Source organism: Abramis brama (genome assembly GCF_963993115.1).
Source record: "Abramis brama genome assembly, chromosome: 20".
Taxonomy (NCBI): Eukaryota; Metazoa; Chordata; class Actinopteri; order Cypriniformes; family Leuciscidae; genus Abramis; species Abramis brama.
This window is the reverse complement of record NC_139982.1, coordinates 9,219,033-9,242,065: the sequence shown is the minus strand read 5'-3', so window position 1 is coordinate 9,242,065 and position 23,033 is coordinate 9,219,033. Positions and strand designations below refer to the sequence as shown.

Sequence of the window (23,033 nt, the reverse complement as noted above, 5' to 3'; positions counted from 1 at the left end):
TGCACTTTGTGAGGTATTGTAATGTTCCCGTCCCCTGAGGTGTTTTTAAGTTCTCACAGACTGTAAAAGCACGTATGCATTTATTATTTTAATAAAGAAATACAAAAACACTTACATATATACAATGTAAATAGTGAGCAGTGATGCCTGAACTGAAACACAGAGAAAGCACTGATTTGAACAGAAGACGTGATGAAGCGCGCGTGGGTCGGTCTGGATCTCGGGTCTCCGGGTCTCCGGTCTCACTCCCACTTGTAGACCTTGAGCATCTTCTCGGTGAGCGAGGCCAGGAAGCTGCCCTGGTTGTGCTGGAACGGGCAGATGTCGAGCACTGGGAGATCAGCGGGCATCTTCTGCAGCAGCGCTCCGGAGCCGGCGTCCCACACCTGACACACACACACACACACACTCATGTAGTGCTGTCAGATGGCTCACACACACACACTCACTCACACATGTAGGGCTGTCAGACGGCTCATACACACACTCGCACACACACACACATAGGGCTGTTTCCAACACAGAATAAAGGAGGTAATCGCCAGTTTTACCTTTTTTCTCATAATATACGTTTATATTTTACAATTACGAGTTTTTATCTCACAATTCTGACTTTTTGCTCACAATTACGAGTTTATGTTTTTACAATTCTGACTTTTTTATATATCTGCAATATATAAACGTGCAATTCTGAGGGAAAAAAGCAAACATTAGATATGATCCATTAGCATAATTGAATATGAATATTATTCGCATAAAAAAAATGTCCATAAATTCAAAAAACATGCATAAAAAAACGCATTTTCTCAATCGAGTCGGATAAACTTTTTCTCCATCAAGAAAACATCCGCATAAAACTACGATAGAAACACATTTACTGAATAAATTCCACCATGTGCATCAAAAAAGTCATGTGACTCCGTGAAGGGACGCATAAACGCCGCCTTCACACTGGCAGTGAAATCAGCTCCGTAATACGCAATACGCCCCCAGCGGACGTCGTACTACACCGTTGAAAAGCGTCGGAAGCGAGTAGAACTAAAATGGCGGAGAGATTAACGGTTGATTTTGTCAGTGTCAGAATGTACAATTCTGTATGATCTCTCTGTTGAGGGGGTTAGAGACAGGCTGCTGCGTGGAGGAAAGCTCCCCAGGACGTTGACATGTCAGGTTGGCTAAATGTGATATAGTGGACTTTTAATTGTATTAACTGCCCTAATAACGTTAGAAAATCATGAAAATAAAAAAATGACATGACAACTTATCGTTATAAAATCATTATTTTATTAAAAGTTAAGAATTCAGGTTTGTTTATCAGTACCATAGCAATGCTAACTTCCGCTGGAATTGTCGGATAGGAACCGTCCGTAGCCTTTCGCAAGAGTTCAGTTTTTTTGAACGCATCCGGATGACCAACGGACACGATTTTTTTCGCACCGCACTCGTTCGGACCCGCTTCGGACCCATTCGCATGCGGTCTGCGAATCTCCATAGGAAATGAATGACTTCCGGTCGTTTCGTAGCCGTATCGGAGCTGATTTCAACTGCCAGTGTGAAGGCGGCGTATGAACTGGACTGACCAGCGGACCGATCTCGGTGCACCGCCTCTGAAACGCTGGTTTGTCGTGCTGAAACGACTGAGCAAAGTCTGTCGTCAGAGTGGTTCGGTGTAATGATCTCCCAGCACTGACTCACACCACCGCGTCTCCGAAAGCAGGAGAACTGTGTGTTTCGTCTGCGCGCTTTGAGACGCAAGTCCTTTATTATATTCAAATGATTATATACAGTGGCTTCTCCTGCAGCAGCTGTGATATTTAGCGCCAGTTTATCAGGAAGTGACGAGATTGTTCTCTTCGGCTCACTGGATGGAAACGCTGCTTTATTCGCAAATATTTTGTGATATTCCCATTTTGCGCACAAGTTAAATTTGCAACTTTGCATGGATACAGCTATTGTGAGATAAAAAGGTTGCACTTCTCTTTTATTTTTGTATTCTGTGGTGGAAACAAGCTTCCATGCATGCAGTGTGTGACGCGTCACCAAGGAAACACTGAGCGAGAGAAAGGCCGTTCACACCAAGGACGATCACTATAAAGATAACGATAAAGATCAACTATAATGATATGAGGAACGATATCGTTGGGATCACTTTCAGAACGATTTTTTCCAGCTGTCGAACGATAAAAACACTGACAGCCAATCAGAATCCGCTCTAATTTAAAGGGCTCGCGCATTTAAAATGCAGACGACATCGTGGAGAAGTTAATCGCCGAGGTCCAGAAAAATCCAGCACTGTTTGACACGACAAACCCCCTTTTCAAGGACAAATTAAAGCATAACTAAACCCTAAAACAACTTTTTTTAGTTAATGGTCTGTAAGACGGGGGCTTTATTAATGCTGTTCATTGATTCAAGTAATTTTTTTGACATTTGGGTATAAACTGTTTTAATTCTACGATATATGGTGTAAAAGCGTCTGAGTGCTGCCCTCTTCAGGTTGAACAGTGGCTACTGCAGTTGAACTTTCCTATTGGAAGTTGTGGTGCCCTGTGACGTCAGAAGGCACCAGCTCACCACGCCCTTGCCTACAGAGAGACGCGTCTCAGATGCACGCTGTTATTCCACTATTGACAGCGAGACTCACAGTTAGATTAGATGGATTACACCAGACTAGCGAGATTCACTGTTAGATTAGATGGATTACACCAGACTAGCAAGGCTCACGGTTAGATTAGATGGATTACACTAGACTAGCGAGACTCACTGTTAGATTAGATGGATTACACCAGACTAGCGAGATTCACTGTTAGATTAGATGGATTACACCAGACTAGCAAGGCTCACGGTTAGATTAGATGGATTACACCAGACTAGCGAGGCTCACGGTTAGATTAGATGGATTACACTAGACTAGCGAGGCTCACGGTTAGATTAGATGGATTACACCAGACTAGCAAGGCTCACGGTTAGATTAGATGGATTACACTAGACTAGCGAGACTCACTGTTAGATTAGATGGATTACACTAGACTAGCGAGACTCACGGTTAGATTAGATGGATTACACTAGACTAGCGAGACTCACGGTTAGATTAGATGGATTACACCAGACTAGCGAGGCTCACGGTTAGATTAGATGGATTACACTAGACTAGCGAGACTCACGGTTAGATTAGATGGATTACACTAGACTAGCGAGGCTCACGGTTAGATTAGATGGATTACACTAGACTAGCGAGACTCACGGTTAGATTAGATGGATTACACCAGACTAGCGAGACTCACTGTTAGATTAGATGGATTACACTAGACTAGCGAGGCTCACGGTTAGATTAGATGGATTACACTAGACTAGCGAGGCTCACGGTTAGATTAGATGGATTACACTAGACTAGCGAGGCTCACTGTTAGATTAGATGGATTACACTAGACTAGCGAGGCTCACGGTTAGATTAGATGGATTACACTAGACTAGCGAGACTCACGGTTAGATTAGATGGATTACACCAGACTAGCGAGATTCACTGTTAGATTAGATGGATTACACTAGACTAGTGAGACTCACGGTTAGATTAGATGGATTACACTAGACTAGCGAGACTCACGGTTAGATTAGATGGATTACACTAGACTAGCGAGACTCACGGTTAGATTAGATGGATTACACTAGACTAGCGAGATTCACTGTTAGATTAGATGGATTACACTAGACTAGCGAGGCTCACGGTTAGATTAGATGGATTACACTAGACTAGCGAGACTCACGGTTAGATTAGATGGATTACACTAGACTAGCGAGGCTCACGGTTAGATTAGATGGATTACACTAGACTAGCGAGATTCACTGTTAGATTAGATGGATTACACCAGACTAGCGAGGCTCACGGTTAGATTAGATGGATTACACTAGACTAGCGAGATTCACTGTTAGATTAGATGGATTACACCAGACTAGCGAGGCTCACGGTTAGATTAGATGGATTACACTAGACTAGCGAGATTCACTGTTAGATTAGATGGATTACACTAGACTAGCGAGGCTCACGGTTAGATTAGATGGATTACACCAGACTAGCGAGGCTCATGGTTAGATTAGATGGATTACACTAGACTAGCGAGACTCACGGTTAGATTAGATGGATTACACCAGACTAGCGAGACTCAAGGTTAGATTAGATGGATTACACTAGACTAGCGAGGCTCACGGTTAGATTAGATGGATTACACCAGACTAGCGAGACTCACGGTTAGATTAGATGGATTACACTAGACTAGCGAGACTCACGGTTAGATTAGATGGATTACACTAGACTAGCAAGACTCACGGTTAGATTAGATGGATTACACTAGACTAGCGAGACTCACGGTTAGATTAGATGGATTACACTAGACTAGCGAGACTCACGGTTAGATTAGATGGATTACACTAGACTAGCGAGGCTCACGGTTAGATTAGATGGATTACACTAGACTAGCGAGGCTCACGGTTAGATTAGATGGATTACACTAGACTAGCGGGAGTCACTGTTAGATTAGATGGATTACACTAGACTAGCGAGACTCACGGTTAGATTAGATGGATTACACTAGACTAGCGAGACTCACGGTTAGATTAGATGGATTACACTAGACTAGCGAGGCTCACGGTTAGATTAGATGGATTACACTAGACTAGCAAGACTCACGGTTAGATTAGATGGATTACACTAGACTAGCGAGAGTCACTGTTAGATTAGATGGATTACACTAGACTAGCGAGACTCACGGTTAGATTAGATGGATTACACTAGACTAGCGAGACTCACGGTTAGATTAGATGGATTACACTAGACTAGCAAGACTCACGGTTAGATTAGATGGATTACACTAGACTAGCGAGACTCACGGTTAGATTAGATGGATTACACTAGACTAGCGAGACTCACGGTTAGATTAGATGGATTACACTAGACTAGCGGTTAGATTAGATGGATTACACCAGACTAGCGAGGCTCACGGTTAGATTAGATGGATTACACTAGACTAGCGAGGCTCACGGTTAGATTAGATGGATTACACCAGACTAGCGAGGCTCACGGTTAGATTAGATGGATTACACTAGACTAGCGATGCTCACTGTTAGATTAGATGGATTACACCAGACTAGCGAGATTCTCTGTTAGATTAGATGGATTACACTAGACTAGCGAGGCTCACGGTTAGATTAGATGGATTACACTAGACTAGCGATGCTCACTGTTAGATTAGATGGATTACACCAGACTAGCGAGATTCTCTGTTAGATTAGATGGATTACACTAGACTAGCGAGGCTCACGGTTAGATTAGATGGATTACACTAGACTAGCGAGGCTCACTGTTAGATTAGATGGATTACACCAGACTAGCGAGACTCACGGTTAGATTAGATGGATTACACCAGACTAGCGAGATTCACTGTTAGATTAGATGGATTACACCAGACTAGCGAGATTCTCTGTTAGATTAGATGGATTACACTAGACTAGCGAGACTCACTGTTAGATGTGCTTGAAGCGGAGCATGCTGAGGACCTCTGCTGGTAAAAGACGAGTAAATGCAACAAACTGATATTGATTCATTTGAAAGTAGGAATAATGTTTGTCATCAAAAGACAACAACTCTCTAATCAGAGTGACGGATTCTCCCGACTCCTCTCGTGTTTTATGGATATCGTGTTTGATGTTTGTGTGTAACCGCAGGGCAAACGTGCGCATGCTTAGAATAAGAAGACCGTTATCATTCGTCGGTGTAGACGTGAATATAGTTATAGTTCTGGTTGTTGGTGTGAACGGCGTAAGGATGGTGCTGAAGAGCGGGTCCTCACCATGGTGGAGTTGCTAGCCTCGTCCCCGGCGCACACTAGCGTGGCGCCCTGTCCCGCCGGGCTCCGGAACACACGGTTCTTGGTGAGCAGTTTGCAGGAGGAGCCGGCGCTGAAGGTCTGCACGGGCGAGCAGGAGCACACGGGTGTGTGAGCGCTGTCGGTCTGAGGCGTGCGGCTCAGCTCCATCAGGACACAGCGCAGAGACGGGTGAGTACGACCTGCACGACACAACACACACGCTGTAAAGGTGCAAACAATCACAGGATCATGCAGATATTCAGGGCTTTTTTTAAAGTCCCCCTGTAGTGAAAATCCAGCTTTTAATGTTGTTTATGTGTCTATGTGGAGTTTTTAATATGCTTTAAGACAAGCCATGTGTAAATTCATGAGTCGACACCATTGCTGAGTATTTTATCCTTAAAGTCTCCCTGTTGATGATGATTCAGTTGTTTGAATCAGAATTTGTTGATCACCAAAATTACATATTTAAGCGTTTTTACCTTGAAAAAAATTCTTCATGCCTTAAAATAGCTTGAATGTAACTCAACACCCTTGCCTCATTTAGTATGCGCAGTTCTATGAATATGCGAATGAGCCCCGCCTCCACTCACTCACTCAGCTCAGAGATCCACTGGTTGACGATCACACGTTGATCTGATTGGTTACAAGGTAGTTTGTGACGTCAGAAACACCAGCGATTTCAAACCGTGTTTTTGAGACTGTCTTTGGTTCACTTATGAATTTACACATGGTTTGTCTTCAGTGAAGTGAATTTACAAGGGACATTTTTTTTTAAATATGTAATTTTGCTGATGAAAGATGAGTTTTAACATCTATACGGCCATGTCTTTCCTCCTCAGCCCTGGTGCAGAAGTGTGTGTTGCTGGAGTCATTGAGTACCTGGCCTGTACGTGACGAGGCAGTGTCGGCTCTCCGGCTCCACCTGGATGTCGGTGCAGTTCCCGGACTCCAGAGGCAGGATGTGAGGTGTGTATGAGGTTCCCTCCACGTGCTCCCAGAAGCAGCCGCCCTCCAGCGAGCCGGCGATCAGCCCTCCGCAGGGGAACGAGCTCGAGGCGGAGCGGGGGATGTACGACAGGGACACCACCGGACAACTGCACACACACACACACACACACCAGATCAACACAGGGACACCACCGGACAACTGCGCACACACACAACCAGATCAACACAGGGACACCACCGGACAACTGCACACACACACACACACCAGATCAACACAGGGACACCACTGGACAACTGCACACACACACACACACACCAGATCAACACAGGGACACCACTGGACAACTGCACACACACACACACACCAGATAAACACAGGGACACCACTGGACAACTGCACACACACACACACACCAGATCAACACAGGGACACCACTGGACAACTGCACACACACACAACCAGATCAACACAGGGACACCACCGGACAACTGCGCACACACACAACCAGATCAACACAGGGACACCGCCAGACAACTGCACACACACACACACACACACACACACACAACCAGATCAACACAGGGACACCACCGGACAACTGCACACACACACCAGATCAACACAGGGACACCACTGGACAACTGCACACACACACACCAGATCAACACAGGGACACCACTGGACAACTGCACACACACACACCAGATCAACACAGGGACACCACTGGACAACTGCACACACACACACACACACACACACACACACACACAACCAGATCAACACAGGGACACCGCCGGACAACTGCACACACACACACAACCAGATCAACACAGGGACACCGCCGGACAACTGCACACACACACACACCAGATCAACACAGGGACACCACCGGACAACTGCACACACACACACACAACCAGATCAACACACGTCCTCCACTGTCTGTACGGGACACGTCTAGGGTTGGGTCTCGTTTGAATTTTTCCGACTTCAATTCTGCTTATCGATTTCGATTCCTAATTTCAATTCAAGTTATATAAAATACCATAGTAAAACTAGCCTAACTAATATAAATTTCAAGCATTATTAAAAGGCAAGTAAACACTAAAAATGAGCAATCGCAAAAAAAGTTACAACTGAACAAATATATGATTGAAATAAACAGTGTTTTAAGATCGTCAGGTACAGAAACTGTAATCAAATGTAAAATAACACTGCACTTTATAAGTCAAATATACATTGCAAATATAGTGGCAACAGTTATTTAGTCAAGAACGAGTGTGTTAGTATAGAGACGCGGCAGGATTATTAGGCTGCTGTCACTTTAAGAGCCGGCCGATATAGTTACACACGCCTGAGGCGATACACAGTCGCGCTTGAACTGTGTAAAGTCATATTGAAATGCTCACAAAGGAAATCTTTATTTTATAACAAGGATTTGATTCCAGAATTGGAGTGGATTTGCGATTCCCAGCCCTGGACAGGTACCGCTACAGTTCCCCAGACGAGCTGACCTGGAGCGCAGCGGCGCCAGCTCCTGCACGTGCGTGCTCGTGTCCCGCGTGTCGTACACCAGCACAGAGCCGTTGCTCAGGCCGGCGTAGATGTAGTTGTTGTTGTCCTGGCACCAGCAGCAGCTCCACACAGGTCTGCCCGTGTTGTAGGCCTGGACCACGGTGTTCGTCAGCAAGCTGTGGAGAAACATCTGCGTTACCTTCACTGAGGAGAGCGGCACAAACATGTACCGGAACACTGGGAGATATGGCAAAAATAATACAGATGCAAACCACAAATAACAGGGCAAATACAGTATAAGATACAGCTGTAATAAACAGTGCGTGAACACTCTCAGCTACAGTGGCTGTGTTTACTGTAACTGTAGCACTCGAGGAAGAATAGAATAAACAAATGTAAAAATAAAACACTGTATGAATTAAAAATAAACAGATTCTTTATTCGGTAAAACAGCAGAGCGGGATTGTCTCGTCTTTTGATTGACATTAATAACTCAAGCATGTTTATTAGGCTGATCAGAACGGCTATGTCACGTGAGCGATTGCTGCGTTAATAAACATGTGATGTGAGTGTACGGTCGCGTATGTTGGGATGCGGCGCCACGCCAGAACTGGACATTCAAGGACTCGCTCTTAAAGTCTGACTTGTTTTATTAGTGGATGAATCAGCGCTTCTGATCGAATCTCTTGAATGAATGATTCAGTCTCGTGTCTCCACCTACTGGTGTAACGATGTTATTGATACAATATATATTTGAAGTCGTCAAGTTTCTTTCTAAAGGTGATTTGCTCTGTTTCGATCTCTACTGTAGACATCAGTGTTTATATCTGAACTATACACTTATCCCAGAACTTCTGTGATAATCTGAAGTATTATAAGACAGAAATAATGATTGAAAAATGATGTTGAAAAGACTGAAGCGGTTTCATGATAATGTCTCTCTCTGGATCAGAACACAGAGCTGGACGCGTCAAAGGTTTAATAGACAGAAGAATCACTGTCATTGCTCTGATAGAAATAGCTCCTCAACCCCTGAAAGAACTCACTGGATCCGCACGATTCATCACTTCTTTTTTGTTTAAAACTGTGAATTAACAGAAAAGCTGAGTTTTGCATCCTTGGCTTTGATTATATAATGTGTACTGTAAACACTTCAGCTTTTCTCATCGTTTTCTTCATATGCAAAGCATAGTCATGTTTAACAAATGGTTTAACAATTGATGGATTTTTCTGATTTTCTACAGTACAAACATAGACTGTAAAACTCAAGCTCTGGCCACGAGAATATGGATGATTAAGATAAAAACACTCAGCAACTATCAGCGCTGATTTGACCTGATCGCTCCACAAAGCAACTATCAATGGCAATTAATGGGAAAAACGTTATATATCGGTGGACCTCTAAGCAATTCCCCGCCATATGTTTGATATGCCACTTCATTATAGTGGCTGATCCTCAGTGCGCTGCCTCTTCCACATGTTGTAGCAGGACATGTGCCATGAAGGCAGAGTGTGTGTGTGTCCCTCACCTGGTGAGCTTGATGGTGCTGTCGAAGGCCGCTGACAGGAGTAAGCTGTCCTGCTGTTGGCTGAAGGCCAGGCCTCGGATCTGCTTGCTGTGGATCGGGATGTACTGACTCGACTTGAGCGTCGCAGTGCTGATCATCTTCACCCCGAAGCCTGAGGAGAAACAGCCAATCACTGTGACACGAGCAGAACTGACTCCGTGTGTGTAATGGCTCAGACTCTCACCTGGCAGCAGTGTGTGTGTGCGTGTAACGGCTCAGACTCTCACCTGGCAGCAGTGTGGTGTGTGTGTGTGTAACGGCTCAGACTCTCACCTGGCAGCAGTGTGTGTGTGTGTGTGTGTGTGTGTGTAGCGGCTCAGACTCTCACCTGGCAGCAGTGTGGCGTGTGTGTGGCGGCTCAGACTCTCACCCGGCAGCAGTGTGGCGCGCGTGTGTGTGTGTGTGTGTGTGTGTGGCGGCTCAGACTCTCACCTGGCAGCAGTGTGGCGTGTGTGTGTGGCGGCTCAGACTCTCACCCGGCAACAGTGTGGCGTGTGTGTGTGTGTGTGTGTGTGTGTGTGGCGGCTCAGACTCTCACCCGGCAGCAGTGTGGCGTGTGTGTGTGTGTGGCGGCTCAGACTCTCACCTGGCAGCAGTGTGGCGTGTGTGTGTGACGGCTCAGACTCTCACCTGGCAGCAGTGTGGCATGTGTGTGTGTGTGTAGCGGCTCAGACTCTCACCTGGCAGCAGTGTGGCGTGTGTGTGTGTGTGTGTGTAGCGGCTCAGACTCTCACCTGGCAGCAGTGTGGCGTGTGTGTGTGTGTGTGTGTGTGTGTGGCAGCTCAGACTCTCACCCGGCAGCAGTGTGGCGTGTGTGTGGCGGCTCAGACTCTCACCTGGCAGCAGTGTGGCGTGTGTGTGTGACGGCTCAGACTCTCACCTGGCAGCAGTGTGGCGTGTGTGTGTGTGTGTGTAGCGGCTCAGACTCTCACCTGGCAGCAGTGTGGCGTGTGTGTGTGGCGGCTCAGACTCTCACCTGGCAGCAGTGTGGCGTGTGTGTGTGTGTGTGTGTGTAGCGGCTCAGACTCTCACCTGGCAGCAGTGTGGCGTGTGTGTGTGTGTGTGTAGCGGCTCAGACTCTCACCTGGCAGCAGTGTGTGTGTGTAACGGCTCAGACTCTCACCTGGCAGCAGTGTGGCGTGTGTGTGTGTGTGTGTGACGGCTCAGACTCTCACCTGGCAGCAGTGTGGCGTGTGTGTGTGTGTGTGTAGCGGCTCAGACTCTCACCTGGCAGCAGTGTGGCGTGTGTGTGTGTGTGTGTGTGTAGCGGCTCAGACTCTCACCTGGCAGCAGTGTGTGTGTGTAACGGCTCAGACTCTCACCTGGCAGCAGTGTGGCGTGCGTGTGTGTGTGTGTGTGTAGCGGCTCAGACTCTCACCTGGCAGCAGTGTGGCGTGTGTGTGTGTGTGGCGGCTCAGACTCTCACCTGGCAGCAGTGTGGCGTGCGTGTGTGTGTGTGTGTAGCGGCTCAGACTCTCACCTGGCAGCAGTGTGGCGTGCGTGTGTGTGTGTGTGGCGGCTCAGACTCTCACCTGGCAGCAGTGTGGCGTGCGTGTGTGTGTGTGTGTAGCGGCTCAGACTCTCACCTGGCAGCAGTGTGGCGTGTGTGTGTGTGTGTGTGTGGCGGCTCAGACTCTCACCTGGCAGCAGGGTGGCGTGCGTGTGTGTGTGTGTGTAGCGGCTCAGACTCTCACCTGGCAGCAGTGTGGCGTGTGTGGAGGGCTGTGACGCCAGCAGACACCCGAGGGGCTCGCAGTAGGACAGGACTCGACTGCTCCCGGTCTGAGACACCAACAGAGCCTTGGAGAACACGTAATGTCCCGCGCTGGGCGAGTCCTGCCTCTGGGAGGAGGAGAGAGACGAGCCCTGGGACGAGCCCAACGACACCTGAGCTTTCCACCGCCTCAACTCCTGCACAGAACACACACAGATCATGACTCACACACCATACAGATGATGAAGATCATAACGGGAGCCTCTCGTTTGTCGGCAATAAATATAATTAAATCAGTGTTTCCCCTACAATGTATTAAGCAGCGGCGCAGCGGCGCCACTGGATTTTCAGCGCCGCTGTAAAAATCTTCACATGATCAGTCATATCACGACATTCACTTACACACCTAAAAACACTGAAACATGGCGACCGGCGGCGCTGCTAATGCGATGGCTCTGAATCCACTTGTTGACAAGAAAGGAGGAAAGAACCACAAATGGAAATATTTTTGATTAGGCTAATGTCACGTTGCTATAAGGGGCCGTTCACATGCAAATATTTCAAATGTGGACGCGCGGCGCGCTCGTTTTCTCAGGCACACCTCGGTTCATGGTTGCATAGCAACGACAGACGCCACGGGAGAGCGAGCAAGCTTGGAAAGGAGAAAGCGGTAACGTGTCTCCGTTGAAGTCTATGGGGTCGCTGTGTCCATTTTTTTTTTTACTGTCTATGGAAAATATACCGTCCGTGATCGTCCGTGTTCGGCGATCAGGTTTCATTCTCGTGCAGCTTGTTTCGCGTGCGGGTCTTTTCCGCTCCGTGTTTGCGCCGCGCTCTCCGTTCCGTGTGTGTGAGTGTGTGTCGGCGGCGCACTGCGTTCTCTGCTCAATGTTCCACTCCGTGTTTGCACTGCGCATTCTGCTCTGTCGTTAACGGCCCAAACGCTCCAATCATGTACCGATCACGCCTTCTGTTTGCTGAGCTGGTATAGCCATGCTGGGCAACAATGGTGAAATTACCTGCTCTGATCACATGCTCTGGCAATAAGAGCTTTGTATGACTATACTTTATTTTGATAATTAGTCAAAAAATAAATCTCTTAAATCTGAGTATGTTGCATAGAACTGAATGAAGAATACGATACGATTTTCTGTCCACTTAGTGTGGACATTTTTCTTTTTTCCCCTTTTTGTGTGTTGTTTAATTTAATTAGTGATTCTACATTTAAATATTGATGATTACAAGTTTGGGGGAAATGCGATTAATTGTGATTAGTCACAGCAAATTGTGCGATCTTTTTTTTTTGTCGATTCCCAGTTGTAGGCTAATATATATATTTTTTTACACATTGCCCCTTTCTTACATTTGAGCCCCTGCCCCTGATGAACTCTTTGCATGTCCCTGGAGGTTAGTGAAGTAAAATAGGCTATGCAAGCTAGTCACCTTTTAAAATAATGAAAAGTTTCATTTGGATTTTAATGTTCAAAATGTCTACAGGATAAAATAAATGAAAGTTCTGGTTACATGATGATGTATCTAAGTGCTAAAGTGTGTTACAGAAAAAAAGATCAGTAGTGCAGGTGAGGGAGGAAAGAGTTTCATTTTTCCACTATCAATTTCTACTTTACATCTGAAAATTAACACAAAAGAAAAACATGAATAATCCTGTCCTAATCCTGTTTGTGACCAGTTCAAGGTACGTGCTGCAATAATCATGCCTTCTGTTGATAGTATGTCAAATTTGTATGTCTCAAAATGTCAATTTATATCCACAAAACTTGCCAGAAGTCATGGTTTAAGGGGTTATTTAAAAAAAAAAACCTCGAGCGGCATGGTTACAACCTCCGTCATATATAATGTATAAAATATATATATATATATATATCGGCCACCCAACTGTATCCAGATCAGGTTCAGGTACCCACAGGTGTTTTTTCTTTTCTTTTTTCCATACAGTGAAAGTTAATAAGGTCCAAAATTTGGTTTTTGGACCCCATTGACTTTCATTTTATCGAACAAAATTTTCTTTTTTAAATTAAAATATATATTTTATTATGTTCATTTCACCCCAGAAATTTATATTGCTAAATTATGATTATACCATTTTTCATTCTGCTTTCTAAAAATTGGTTCGACATCATGAGACTAATTAATTATCTTCTATTAAAAGTGTTCATTTTAACAGGAACATGATGATCCCCACGTTTGAACATTATTTATTTTTTATTATGAAATGTGCCTGGACTTGTATAAAGTGATTAACGTCAAACACACACATTAGTATCTGTGTTGACTGTGAGCCCAGGTTCATTAGTACAGCTCATTTCCCACACAGATTAACCTTAAGTTAATTTAGGCTTCCCGTATATATGATATTTACAGTATAATGAATGCCAATATATTTACTGCTCGTTTCAGGCTTATATTTTTCATTCTTGTTCTATTATGAATACTGAATGGCTGTATTTGAAGAGTACGAGTGGGTGACTTTGTTGAGAAGTGCAAAATAAACACAAAAATCTGGGAAATTATTATTTTTTCCTGCTGAGGACCATGTTTTTGTGTGTGTGAACTATCTTTTAAAGACGGAACAATTTGGGAAATTATTCTTTTTTTCTTAATTTGGGGTTTACTAACACAAACCTCTTTCGATAACCATAAAGTTAAAAAAATAAAGTATAAAAAATATATCTACACTTGAGTTTACATAGGACACATTCACACTCACTGCATTTGACCAATTGAGTATAAAATAATATATGATTTTTAAATAATGTATCGTAACTGTATTTATTTAACGTTAAGCCATCAGGCGATTATTACGATGGGTTAACCAGCATACGGATCTATGCGCTGCCGGTTTCAGAGTGAAGCTCCACTCTTCGCCTGTGGGTGAACAGGCTTTTTACTCCGATGTCGTGCAGCCGTAATATATAGAGCTGCTTTTACATCTCTGATAACCAGCATCAACACAACAGGACACACACCTCGACCTCTCTGCGCAGTCGTGTGTTTTCATTGGCCACGAGCTGCAGCTGCTGACGGCACTGAGCGACCTCCAGCTGCTCCATGCGACGCAAGCCCTGCTCCAGCTCCAGAAAACTGCACACACACACACACACACACACACACACACACACACACACACACACACACACACACACACACACACACACACACACACATCAGCACAGGCTCCAGACGACTGTGCACACACACACAAACTGAGAGAGCAGAACACACACACACACACACACACACAGAGAGCAGAACACACACCTCTTCAGACGCACCTCCTCCGCGTTGTCGAGCGCCTTCAGTCTGCGCGCGTACAGGAAGATGATGTGGCCGCGCTTGGCCGGTTTATTACACTGAGAACACAATAACACACTCATCACTGATACACTCATCACTGACACACTCATCACTGACACACTCATCACTGACACACTCATCACTGACACACTCATCACTGACACACTCATCACTGACACATTCACCAGATTATGAGTGAATTCTGGAGGCTTTTTATTGGCTTTAGTTCCATGTGTTTATAAATATATTCAATCAAAATGAATTAAGGTTTTTAAATATTTAAAACATTATATTCATTTTTAATGTTACTGTTATCTGTCCGCTAAATTAAAGCCGATGCTTGATCTTCTTCAGGTCGCCATGATGGGCTTCAAAGCTTGAAACATGATGCATGAATCACTTTGAAAAGGAAAACACAGTAAGAGCAGCACAAATCTGTCATATCGGATTTCAAACATAAATAATTATCCGTGTCGGCCAATTTTCATATCGGCGCATCCCTTTATTTCATATCTTTTTCTTTTTTATCAATATTGTTAAAACTCAATATAGCAGCTACAGGTCTCATAGGCCAATACCAGCATTAAAAACAAAAATGTGTAGGAGTATATGCATTTATACAGCCAGTCATGTGATCACTGTAAGCATCACACGACCCCATCGCAACACTACACCCTGAACTCAAACTCTGGTGTTAACGGACTCAGTGAAGATGAGGATCTGAGCCCGGCTGCATGAAGCACCTCAAGTGTACTTTTCCCTGAAGAACACACTTAGGTTTCCCTTAAACTTAAGGGTGTTGCAAAAAAAAAGGAGAAATTGTATTTCTGTAGGTGAAACTTACACATACACCCTAGAATATCCCTAAAGCATCAATCTTTCCCTGAAGTAATCTCTTAAAAACCAAGAAGTGTTGCATGAAGCCCCTTAACTGTCATTCTCCTGAGTATAACGACCTTAAGTGTTACTCGGAGCGAGCCGGTTCAGTTCAAGTCTTCTAACGAGACGCGATCGGCCGCTTTATATGATAAACCGATGTAACTTTTGCCCACATTGCCCACATGTAACACAAAGCACATACAGACAAACCTCACTGGTTCTCGCGCTTGCCTGCACACGTTTGATCTTACCGAAACAGCCTGAATCATATGGATTACTTTTATGTCTTTCAATAAATAAATGAGTGAATATTAAACATATCTGTATTTGTTTCTAAAGATGAATGAAAGTCTGAAAGTGTTTAGACCGACATGAGGGTGATTTCTGGTCTCGTTTGGTCCTTCTCTTTCATATTTGGTTTTCTTTTCTGTTTTCCTCATCCATGTTCAGCTGTTTTCTGTGAAACTTACCGCTATCTGTATTAACAAATAATGTGTCCATGGCAGGAATCGAATTTTATAACGGCAGAATTCCCTAAGCTGAGGGGAAATCACGCCTTAAGTCTCATACTCCCGGGAGAAGCGTATGCAAGCGGACACTGGCCTGTAGTGTTGAGTGAGAGAGGGACCGCACCTGTGGACACTTGTTTCCTCCGCTCGAGAGCCAGCGAGAGATGCAGATGTACCCGAACAGGTGTCCGCAGCGCAGAGCGGCCAGCCGGTGGTCGCCGGCCGAGGTCCAGGGCTCGAAGCAGATGGAGCAGATCTCGCCCTCCCCGTCCCGGTCCTCAGCCTCTCCTGCGGGACACGGGACAGCTCCCACAGGACCCACCGGCTCCGGCACGGCCTCTCCAGCGGGACACGGGACAGCTCCTGCGGGACCCCCCGGCTCCGGCACAGCCTCTCCCGCGGGACCCCCCGGCTCCGGCACGGCCTGGGGAGAGAGAGTCAAACTGCACTCGCAATCCTTCACAGAGCAGCAAGAGTTCAGGACTAACACAAGCTCTCAGTCACACACACCTCAGCCTCTGGTCTCAGCTCTTCTGCTCCTGCGCTCGCCCCTTCAGGCTCCGGAGGAACACTGGGCCCTGTGCGTTACACAAACATCTTCATTAGTGATCAATGGACGCTCAAAATTCAAACTAAAAATGCTACAATTTTACCAAAAACTGATTTTATGATGTCTACATGTGTATCTGAATGCAGACTGAATAACTGACTTTAGGACCCAGCAGAACAGCTCATTTACTCCATACAGAGCTATAACGCCATCTAGTGGCAAGAGTCATGAAATATCATGTTATATTATTTTATTTCCACAAGAGGTCATCAAAGACACCCAATGTAAGATATTGTGAGCTGAATTAAAGGGATAGTTCACTTTAAAATGAAAATTGTGTCATCATATACTCACCCTCATGTTGTTTCAATCCTTTATGAATTTCTTTCTTCTGCTGAACAGAAAGGAAGATATTTAGAAGAATATCAGTAACCAGACAGTTTCTGGTCTCATTGACTTCCATGGTAGGAAAAAAATATACTATGGAAGTCAATGGGACCCAGAAACTGTCTGGTTACTGATATTCTTCTAAATATCTTCCTTTCTGTTCAGCAGAAGAAAGAAATTCATAAAGGATTGAAACAACATGAGGGTGAGTATATGATGACAGAATTTTCATTTTAAAGTGAACTATCCCTTTAAAAGGTTTAATTCTGAGTTATTTTGGATTTAAGTTGAAAGAAATTGAGGAATGTGATTAAATTACTATTTAATTATTATTTATTGATTAAATCTAGCAATTTAAAAGTAAATAAAATAGAAAATGATTTTACACTTGGTACACACAATAGTTACTCAAAGATATATTTTTTTAAATGAGAGCAAACTTGAATCTGTGCTCCAAAGCTTTTGACACAGGCATTTTTGTCCTCTAAGGACCTGAGAGCAACTCTTTCTTCTCCTAAAGGACACACCTAGCGTTAGAGGATGACCTGATAGAGCGGAGGAGCCTGTGTGTGAGGAGAGGGCCGGCCGCGGGCCTGTGGCGCTGGGCTGATGGGACGTGTGTGTGATGACGGCAGCGGGCTGGCTGGAGGAGTGTGTGTGAGCGTCAGCTGTGTGTCGTCTCAGGCGCTCCGACAGCTCCTCCGTGTCCCGTATGAGCGCCTGGAGCTCTTCACGAGTGCTGAGTCTGGGAAACAGAAGAGGAACATCAGGTCATGAACTCATTCACACGCAGGGAAACTCTCCTGACTCAGGGGCTTTCACACCGGAGGAACCGTCTCACAGCTCCTACAACTATTGCCGGAAGTTCCCGGATTTTGACAAGACTGAGCAATATGGAAACTCTTTACTGCCCTGGCACTTCAGAAAGCCTTTTAAAGGTGTAAAAGTGGCACAATGGCCTTCATCATCACAGTATGCTAATGCCTAGGACTGTTGATGCGGATTGAGGACTGTTGGGAGACTCCAGGCACAGGATGTGGAGTCGTCTGTCAGGAGTCGTTAACACCTCAATCACACGTCTGTACCATTTGCTTCACAGGACATATGCTTTCAACTACATACCATTTATTTACTAGTGTGCTCTAATATGTAACTATGTCATGTTTGGTCTCATCTGACAGCTTCTACACTGAACTGAACGGTGGTGAACTTAGAGATATTAAAGTATCCTAATGTACAATCTAGGTAGTACTGGTTAAACATGCATTGAGGAGAATATGTTAATGTTCTTCTCCCCCTCTGGATCTCCACCCATCTGCCTCATCTTCTGGTGTTGGTATTGCACTCATGTTTAACAATGCTCTGCTCAGGGTATAAGAAGGAAAGGCAACTGCTGATCTAGGAGAAAGGCTTTAACCCCGTCACTCTCACACACCGGTGCGTAACCTCATACTATGAGAAAGGCTTTCTATCCAACTGTCCATCCCGACGCAGGCGACTCAGGGCGACAACACAGTCGGCTTTCATCAGCGCTAGCTCTTTGGCATCGTTTTGGTGTGTCCCAGGCTTTAGACAGATCGTAAACTAATGAACATGGAGAATGTGAGCACTGTTTGCTCAGGCGTTCTCAGCGCCGGCAAAATAAAAGTCACAACCACAAGCGCGTCTCACGTCAGAGTTCCCACTGGCGGTGCGAATGCAACCAGGAAAACGTTCCTAGGGGAACCATTAGTTCTCGGGAAAGCATCCTGGTGGCTCGTTCCTATAACTGAGATCCTAGAACTACCCGGTGCGAAAGCCCCTATCCGTTCATTCGCACGCAGGGTTAAATGTCTACTGCAGGAAAAAGTAAGTGAACCCTTTGCATTTACTTGTGAATTACTGATCACAGCTTAAATTTGATGAGTAATTTACACAGCAATCCAGGCAATTCTAAACAAATACTGTATTTTGGGGGGGAAGCTGTGGTTACCCGCTCCTCCTCCTCCTCCTCCGGATGGGTCGATGCACCGGGTGCCGGAGCCGATCCGCCTGCGCAGGAACACCCTCTTCTTCTGTGGTGCTGTCGGACTCCGAGACCACGATCACACCGGCCGCTGCTTCCACCTCCATGTCCTCCATCTTCACACACCGCCTGCAGGACAGAGACCGGGGAACACTTATAGCCTCCACTTCACACGCCACTTACATTTACATTTATGCATTTGGCAGACGCTTTTATTCAAAGCAACTTACATTGCATTTCAAGGAACACATTTACATTCTTATCAGTTCTTGCTATCCCTAGGAATCGAACCCATGACCTTGGCGTTGCAAGCTCTACTGTTTGATATACAGGAAAGCAATACACTTATACACGTAATACACTTATTACGCAACACAAATATCAGGTGAATTTGTGAGGCGAATTTTTTACGAGTGGGTCCCGTCCCGAATGGCGTCACACACCACATATACTCATAGAAAAATACAACAATTTAAACACTCAAAATCCGTCATGTGAAAATCGATGGAATTGGACACTGCAGCTTTAAGAGCTTCCCGCAGGCTCCGCCCCCTAGTGGGCGTGTCACGTTTCACATTCAACTACATTTACTGCACCACTTTATAATCAATGCTTTTCTAAACTTGACAAAACACATTTCGTCGGAAAGCTCTGAGACTTCAGCTTCCATATTTTGAGACCGTTTTGCGATAGAAGTGACACTGCGATAGAAATGTGTTCATTGTGACAGGAGTGTGAGTGTCGCCCGGTGGCGATTATTGATACAGCACCTAAACAAATCTCACAGGAAAATCAATGTTTGTGATCTCAACTTCAAATCTGGAGCACAACTTGTTTAGACATGAGGCTTTGACTTTATGGCAATTTTAGAGTCCAAATTATTTTGTAAAATATATATTTATAAAGTAAAAAAATATAGTACATTTGCTTAAACTTAAACACTTTACACTTCCAATGGTTTAAGTGCTTTAACCTGATCATAATACTGTGCTGAGTGTCTTTTTGAACCCTTTACACCGAAGTGTACGGCGAGCCTCCACCTGGCTACGAAGAAATTAATAATCAAACTTTTCAAAACTGCCTCGATCAACACAAGATATGTGTCATTTGAAAGCTTTAGAGTCTGAACTTTACAATGAATGTAGCCAATTTGATTCACTTCTGAATAGTGCTGAGATATCTGCTGATAAATTAAAAAGCTTTTCATAATTTATTAAATACTTTTTTGTTCTAAGTACTGTAATATGTCAAATACGTCATATAGCTCAGATAGTCGTATGTCATATGAAAGGACGGTTTCGGGCTTTGACTAAGCTTGAGTGAGTTTTTGTATGTTAAGTCCAGGAAGACCCATATCTAAATAATATACGGATGAGTCACGTTTTCGCTCGTGTCTTCATGAAACATGCTCCGATTGCAGCAGATTCTCAAGATTATGAGTCCAAAATCATAATCAAACAACAATCCATTGAGACGATCACGAGACAATCCTCACGGAGGAAACAATTTAATACATGCCTTCTGGATGTGAGGCCTAAACACAAAGGCTATCTCGGTTTCAAATGCTGAAGCTTTTGATCACTTTATTAGTCTGGATGCCAGCCGAACTTAGCCTCGTCCACGACAGTTGAGGTCGGGAAGTTCGGTCTGGACTTGATCCGTTGTGGAGCAACTACGCTCGAATCAGAGCGTTCGGACCAATCAAATGGTCAGGGCGGGCTTTATACGACGATGGACAGATGATCAACAGTAACGTGATCATCCACGTCACCAAAGAGCGCTTGGGTTGAATTCGTTTACAACAAAGATGGCTGACGCTGGAGAACTGAGATGTGTAGATTCCGCCATCGCGTCTGTAATACAAGATATCGACCCTTCGACCGCATTCATTTTAAAAGAGCAGCAGAGAACCGCGATCAACGAACCGCTGAGAAGTCGCTCAACATACGTCACTTACTCCGTTGCTCTGATTGGTTGTAGGTCTATCCAATTGAGTGCAGAGGCATTTTCTTTCCTGGTTCGGTTGAAACACGCCCATAATCACAGCCCAATGGAGCAGATCAGACTCATTCTGACTAGGATCTGAGTATGACGACGTCAGGCTAGCACTTTATGCCATCTCCACCCAATTTAATCCAGACGCAGATCACATGTTGGGGAACTTCACCAAAAAATATTTTTATCCTACTTCATTTCCTTCCTGAGTTATTGCATGCCAAATAAGAAAAATATGCAAATCTAAAATAAAAAAATCATATATATTTGTGTCATTTATCAGCAGTTTCTCAGTATGAGAATGTCCAAAATGTAATTAAATGGGGTATAAATCAAACGATACCTACCTTTTGACTTGCTATACTTGTAAGTTATGAGTCTTTACTTTTAAGTAACAGAAAAACAACAACTCTAATAACGCCTTCAGGGCTTAATGTGTTAAAGAGAGAGCAGAGCCCACTCCTCATGACCCCCACTGGGTCTGGTCTGGACACCTCTGCTCAAACAGGGGGATAAATATTTACCTCTTTCTCACGCCAATCTTAACACAAAAGGTCCTGTTTATGTAACACTTACATCATACTTTGAAAATTAACTTTGTCCTTCGCTAAATGTCTTTCTGTTCCCCTAAAGAGAAGCAGAACAGAGTTCTCTCGCACACTGGTCTAGGTGTAGTGCGCATGATCCTCTGAGTACGGGTAGTGTGCGAACTACACTCGTCCTGCTAGATCGCCTGTTAAAAGTTTCAGTCCTCTAATCACACTGCACCTGTATAGATCAGCGTTATCTAGAGTCAACATCCACCAGGTCATAGTTTTCTCTAACACACTAACCACAGACACTGTTATCATGAACATGCTGCTAATGTTGCTAACTAACTACAGCACACACACAACATCTGACATTAACAACATTTACCGAGCACAGCGTCCGGTTTGCTTGAGGGATTTCTTCGTCCGGTCGCCAACAAACCGGCTTTTCCAGCTTTAAAGTTGATCGTGATGCGATTTCGAATAATTACAAACAAGCTCGATAAATTCGTGACAGAATTAATGCTGGATCTTCGCTCCTGCTGCAACAAACACAACCGCCAACCCGAAGCCCCGCCCCCTCTGAGCGTTATGGTGTTTGATTGGACAAGAGCGTGCGATGGTCTTTGACTCATTTCCGGGAATCGGTTCTTTCAAACGGTTCAGTCTAAAGAACCAGTGTTATAATCTGTTGCATAAACTAAGACTGATTAGAAGAATAGTTAAAGTTAAAGTTAGTCATGTAATTTTGTTGGGCATAACTTTTTTAAGTCACTCATAAAACTGTAGAATGGTATAATTGGAATCCAAAAAGTAAGATTCATGATTCGTTCATTCGACTTTTTGAACTGAAAAGATTCGACTCACCAAGACGATTCTGTTCAATATTCTGTTCAAGAAAAACACAGAATAGAGGAAATGCTCAAATAATTTATATAGTTATTTTTAAAGACTTGGCACATGTTGTTACCTTAAACATGCTACACGGGCACCCGCTGATATTGTTATAGAAAGTTACTGCGATACTTCAGTTCATGTAGAACTCACACACACACACACACACACACACACACACACACCTTTAGCCAGCCCAGCAGAGGGCGTTGTAATTCTATTCTGCTGTAAAGATGCTGAGTTTTGTTTTATTAGTTTGAATAATCATGATCATATCCAACATTACTTCACCGCTCCAACGGCTCATGTCGCTGCAATAACACACACAGTCGTAAACCCAAGAGTATTTCACGCTGAAC

General features: G+C 44.5%; 1 protein-coding gene across 2 annotated transcripts; it reads right to left on the bottom strand.

Annotated features, from left to right (window-relative positions):
- Nucleotides 1-63: 63 nt before the first annotated feature.
- On the bottom strand, nucleotides 64-22,364 carry rfwd3 (ring finger and WD repeat domain 3). Of its 2 annotated transcripts, none has more exons than XM_084095045.1 (13): nucleotides 22,169-22,364; nucleotides 19,223-19,384; nucleotides 17,778-17,995; nucleotides 16,824-16,891; nucleotides 16,438-16,737; nucleotides 14,890-14,981; nucleotides 14,598-14,712; nucleotides 11,591-11,807; nucleotides 9,858-10,008; nucleotides 8,328-8,504; nucleotides 6,744-6,958; nucleotides 5,844-6,061; nucleotides 64-386 (listed from the first exon to the last, which is right to left on the bottom strand). In XM_084095045.1, the coding sequence occupies exons 2-13, from the start codon at nucleotides 19,369-19,371 to the stop codon at nucleotides 243-245; spliced, it is 2,064 nt and encodes a 687-aa protein (XP_083951171.1). In that variant the 5' UTR covers nucleotides 19,372-19,384; nucleotides 22,169-22,364; the 3' UTR covers nucleotides 64-242. The 2 variants fall into 2 exon arrangements, with proteins under 2 accessions (XP_083951171.1, XP_083951172.1); XM_084095046.1 differs by having other exon boundaries at nucleotides 17,796-17,995.
- Between the last annotated feature and the right edge of the window lie 669 nt (nucleotides 22,365-23,033).